The sequence below is a fragment of the Argentina silus genome (genome assembly GCF_951799395.1).
Source record: "Argentina silus genome assembly, chromosome: 6".
Lineage (NCBI taxonomy): Eukaryota > Metazoa > Chordata > Actinopteri > Argentiniformes > Argentinidae > Argentina > Argentina silus.
The window spans coordinates 7,988,958-7,994,912 of record NC_139660.1 but is presented as its reverse complement, the minus strand read 5'-3'; the positions used below and the strand labels follow the sequence as shown (position 1 = coordinate 7,994,912).

The 5,955-nt window shown below is 43.4% G+C and overlaps 1 protein-coding gene across 1 annotated transcript in view; it reads right to left on the bottom strand.

Annotated features, from left to right (window-relative positions):
* gabrb3 (gamma-aminobutyric acid type A receptor subunit beta3) overlaps positions 1-3,362 on the bottom strand; it is a gene marked incomplete at both ends in the record, with an annotated part of 43,505 nt that extends 40,143 nt beyond the window's left edge. Inside the window, one exon of the mRNA XM_083671935.1 lies at positions 3,268-3,362. Within this exon, the coding sequence (XP_083528061.1) occupies positions 3,268-3,362 (95 nt within the window). The remainder of the gene's footprint in view (positions 1-3,267) is intronic.
* Between the last annotated feature and the right edge of the window lie 2,593 nt (positions 3,363-5,955).

Below are 5,955 nucleotides of genomic sequence, written 5' to 3'. Positions count from 1 at the left end.
CATATGTAGCTGTGAACCCTTAGCCTGTGTCTAAGCATCTATGAGGGGTGTATTAAAGGGCCAACCCTGGGACATAGTGTCCTAGAGAGGACTCCAGCAGTATTTGGACAGGGATAATCCAACAGTCTGGGTGACTGGAGTCAATCTTAATTGCTGTGGAGCCATCTAACACCAGAGTAGTAGGATTAATGCAGTACTGAGAGAGATTGGATGCTGTTATGTACTGTAGCAAGCGAGAAAGAAAGAGAGAGAGAGAGAGAGAGAGAGAGAGAGAGAGAGAGAGAGAGAGAGAGAGAGAGAGAAGACTTTGAGTGAGCGAGACTGCATTTTTTGCAACAGGGATTGTTTGTTTTAAAAATAGGCTTGTGTATTCTGTGTGTTACGTTTTTGTGTTAAGTGTGTGAGTGTGTGTGTGTGTGTGTGTGTGTGTGTGTGTGTGTGTGTGTGTGTGTGTGTGTGTGTGTGTGTGTGTGTGTGAGAGAGAGAGAGAGAGAGAGAGATCAACATATGGAAGAGAATGAGAAATTAAGCCCCTCTGTGTTTTCCCTGAGATAACAGCATGACTGAACATTGATTATCGATTGTGGTTCATGTCGAGTCTGACCGCGTGGCATTCTCACAAAATAGTAATCTCAGCTGGAATCTTAGCGGGATTGCTAAAGTCACACCGAGAAGACCGTATCATACTAGAAAATGAAAGGTGTAGACTTTATGTACAATACACTTCATCCTCTGGATAGCTCACTGATGTACCGTATAGGCTCTAGCACCGGTGAATATCGAGATGAGGGTGTCTTAGACAATCACGTGTTTGACTTGTGTCATTGTAGTTGAGGTGTGATTTCATCGTACTGTATATAACCAGCTCTTTAGGTTAAGCATGAAGGAGAGCATAGAAAGGAGAGCAAGGAAAAGGAGAGCAAGGATTAGTGTCTCCTAATATTACATTGTGAGGAGAAAAGCTGCCTCAGCCATTTTACTGTAGGTATCCTATTATTAGTACTTTATATGAGTTGACTCATTTAAAAAGAATAAATTAAAAAAGTTATGTTTTATATTCAAATTTCAGCTGAACTGGCTGGTATGTGCAGTACTTGAAGACATTTTCTCCTTTCATCAATTTTTCATTTTCATACCATTTTTACTTAGCACTGTCACTTGGCTTTTAGCTATTTGTTTACAGTGTGGCTGAGTTAATTTATCAGAAGAATTACTCTCTAAAAGTCAATTACCATTCAACATGGCTTCCTGTCATCACGTTCTCTGTGTGTTCTCTGTCACTGATGTCCTCAGATGATTCTGTTTCCTCCATACAGTATATGGAGTTGATGGTGTTTCCTTGTTACAGATAACATAGGCAGTGAATTGACATTTACTGTCCAGGACATTTGTTTAAATATACTTTTAAAAGCTCCCTGAATACAGTATTAGGTTTTTCTAAATTACTCAAATGTAATGTAAATGCCTTTTATCTGATATCTTTGTCTGCATAACCTTGTTCTTAAATAGTGTGTTTTAAAGAACACAGTGCTTTGCAGTATTCAAATAGCAGCTGAATTTGAGACAAGGAGCTAGACTAGAGATAAGGGCTGTAGAAGTGACGTGGAAACATCTGGAGCTGGCAAGAGACAGAATAGGACACAAGCAATTCCTACGTGCCATAAGGAATGACTAGGCCTATGAGCAACCATGACATGCCTGCACTGTCAGTGCTGAACACTATGAGTTTTGTACTATGTGTGTTCTCTCCTGTATGATACATCCTATGTTAAGCTGTGTGCTTCCTGTCTGTGTTGCCAGATGCGTATCCTGTCTCGGAGGTGGTCTACACGTGGACTCAGGGGGCGGCCAAGTCAGTGGTGGTGGCTGAGGAAGGCTCACGGCTAAACCAGTACCATCTGATTGGACAGACCGCTGGAACAGAGGACATCTATACCAGCAGAGGTAACCCCCCCCCTCCTGCCCACACACACACACACACACACACACACACACACACACACACACACACACACACACAAACATACACACAAATACACACACACTTATTCACTACTTTGGTGTAGAACAAGGAATGTTCATTGTGTTTCCATGCACACCATGTCTCTACATTTTAGTCCTGATTACGCTCTGTGTGTTACCCAAATGAAAGCTTGGTGTGTGAAGAAAATGTTTTCAAATCAAGCTGGATAGAGACAATAAATGAATCGCGAAGGATTTGAGAACACCTCCCACACATTGCCAGCTGTCTCTAGGGACGCAGAGGGAAGAGGGGGAAAAAAAACACTTATCCCCGTCCTGAGCCATTGGGTCTGTAGGGTTAATCCGTGTGCAGGCCCATCAGTTGTGCTTTTACTGAGTGACGTCAGCCCACACCGATTGGCTGGCTGTGGCCAAGACACGTGGGGATGAGCGGGCATCTGCTTAATTCTGTTATGTAAAGAGGTATGATAATACACTTTTGCTGCCGTTGGTACAGAGGTTATTATAGGGTGTGTGGGCCTTTCATCACTTCGCCACCTGCACTTACTGTACATGTACTGTAGCCGTCTCACTTTGACCCATATCGGTCAAGCAAAACACGTTTTTTCATGCATTAGGCCTGAATGTTGTGAGTTAAGTCTGCCCATGGTGCTTTTTAAGTGCAATCTACTAGAAAGCTCATTTAAAGGTGCTCTACTAGTGCTCAACCTGCTGCAGAGGAGGAGGAAGTTTCAACCTCCTGTTGCAGGTGTCAACCGGATCATAGATTTAGACTGTCAGCCTTCTCTCTCCCTCTTTTCTCCTGCACCCTTTCTCTCTTAGTCATACCCCCCCTTCCTCAGCCTGACTTCTGAGGGGAGAGGGTGGGGGCCGGGCCTCAATTAGCAGTGCTAATCTGAGGTGCAAACCCTCTTTACTCAAGTCAAGAATAGCTCAGCAAGAGTTCAGAGCAGGAACAAGGGGCCATTAAAGGGCCTCTAAACTGACAGGCTAAGCTGAAGATAATAGTAATACAAATAGTAATACAACACATTTCTACACATTGCGAATTAAAGGAACAAAAACTGAAATCATCACTATAAGATACACACTCCCTGTACGCTGTGGAAGACGTCCTTACATCAGAGATAACCTGTCTTCTTCTATTAGCAGCAACTTAACACCGCTGACGCACCTCCTCTTAGTACTGACATCTACTGTACTGTGCCTACAGAGCCTGGTAAATCAACCCACCCCCAATGTGAACACATATTAAAGGAAGTAATGGAAGTCCACCATACTCACCAGTTGACCAACATGGCTGCATTATTCTCAGCGATGAATGGCAGTTCCCCATAGACACTCCAAAAACCAAGGAGTAAAATCCACCAACAACGCATTTTCAAGCCTTTTAGATTCCCATCCAGCTCCAAGCATGGAAAGCAGTCAATCGTGAGCAGGGCTCCCCCGGTCCTCCCACCGCAGGGCTGCTGGGTATTAGTCATTGGAGCGTGGGCATGAGAAGTGCCCTTCTTGTTGAGGACATGGTGCCTATCTGGTGGCCCACCGTCTGCAGACTGTCATCCAAACTTTCCTCCGGTACACTCTCAGCTTCCCTCCACCTCGGTCATCTGAGCTCCTGCCCTGTATTCACCGCTGATCTAGGTTCGCTTTCTTTGGATTTTGTAGCTGGTGAAGACTATGATGTGTCCTCAATCTAGTGTGGCCTAGCCTGACAGAGTAGGATGGACTGTGTGTTGCTTGCGTGCAGAGAGAGAGAGAGAAAGAGAGAGAGAGAGAGAGAGAGAGAGAGAGAGAGAGAGAGAGAGAGAGAGAGAGGGCAAGAGAGGGAGAGAGAGAGAGCGAGAGAGGGAGAGAGAGCGATAGAGAGAGAAAGAGGCTGCACGATGCAGATTGTGACATGGGATTAGCGAGACACAAAAATCCGATTTTGCCAGGAGAAAGCAGCAGTCATCAGTGGATTTTCTATAGTTTATCAGACTCCATGGCTAGAAAGGATTTTTTTTTTTTTAAAGCTTCAAATGCAATCTTCATGCAAGTTGGTTAACAGGATATGATGCTTTTTCCACCATCCCTTTTCTAACACTGATGATTTACCTCATGCTGTCACAGTATGAAGTAGGAAGCACACATGTGTCTGTCTGATGCACTCTATTCATTTCACTTTTCCTTCTGAGTAATCTCCCTATAAGAGCTGTGTGAATTCTAAACTGTGTTTTCACATTTTTTATTTTATTTTTTACTTATTTTTTTATTTGATTGTTAGTCAAAAATAGATTTCATATTTTAGATAGATATTGCACTGTTTATACTAGACATACTGTACTGTACAGTCATGTGATCCGTTTGTTACAGTATGTCTGGATTGTAATCGGTGTTGTTTCCCTCCTCTAATACTTTAGCTACCATATTTAGTCTAATGTGAAACCCAGATGGCATTCAGTTATGAACTTCACAGTATCATCACTAAATAGTATGAGTATTACTGAGGGTAATAGAAAACCGGGTCACCAATTACAAAAAGATGGTAATACTCTTTATTGGTTGTACCTAAGCATATCAGGATTTATATTCGCAATTACAGAACCCCCCCCCTCCCCCTCCCTCCTGTGCCTGTCCCCCCTTAGGTCAGTACACAGTGATGATGGCTCATTTCTACCTGAAGAGGAAGATTGGATACTTTGTCATTCAGACCTACATGCCCTGCTTCATGACCGTCATCCTGTCCCAGGTGTCTTTCTGGCTGAACCGCGAGTCTGTGCCCGCCAGGACCGTCTTTGGTTAGTGTGACTGGCACAGAGACACCCACACATGCTTGTAATAGAACAGAATGCTCGTTCTCTGGGGGCTGGCAGGCAGGCAGCCGTCTGCACAGTGCTAAGAGAACCACATGGAACCTGTTGGGAAATGTACTTGTCAGACATTGTAATGTAATGATTCACAACTTTTCGCTCCAATCTATGTACTTCTTCCCCCTAATTAATTTCCTACTTAATGCATCAATATTTCTCATTAAAATGGAAATGAGAATCGACTGATGAAGATGAGCAAAATGAACCACTAATCCGCACTGATCCGTACTACTATTTTGAATCCAAACACTGATTGAGACACAACTATCTGCTCCTGCATGATACTCAGTTAAAGACGATGTTGTCAGTCACTCTGTCTATCTGTCTGTCTATCTGTCTGTCTGTCTGTCTGTCTGTCTGTCTGTCTGTCTGAGTGGTAACATTAACCCTTTCTGTTCCATGTCTAGGCGTGACCACCGTGCTGACCATGACCACCCTCAGCATCAGTGCTCGTAACTCCTTGCCTAAAGTGGCGTATGCCACAGCCATGGACTGGTTTATCGCAGTGTGCTACGCCTTTGTCTTCTCCGCCCTGATTGAGTTTGCCACCGTCAACTACTTCACCAAGAGGAGCTGGGCTTGGGATGGCAAGAAAGCCATGGAGGCGCAACAGCCCAAGGTGTGTGTGTGTGTGTGTGTGTGTGTGTGTGTGTGTGTGTGTGTGTGTGTCTCACAGAGCACTGTCACTATGGCCTATAATTCACAACAAGTTATTAAAGAGCTCACTCACACATTCCTTTTACACAGCCCTAAACATAGACTATTTCACCAGGGGTGAGAAATATACAATATTTACACTTTCTTATATACAATACTACATGAAAATACCCTCAGTGAAAATGCCATTATACCCTGTGAGAAACAAAGTCTTTCCATTGATGTGTATAACTCTTTATTTTATTCTATAATTTAGTGGGCCCATTTATATTATTTGAAAATAGATTAAATATATGCAAGGCCCAAGGACGTTCTATCTGCACATTGTTACAGTTGAAACACAGACTACTAGTCTAGCATTGACTTCATGAGTCAGGGACACACACATTCATCTCTTCAAAGCAGTGCTGCAGTTTCAGTACAATTAGTTATCAACTCCCTGAAGTCCGCTGTTAACTTTTAA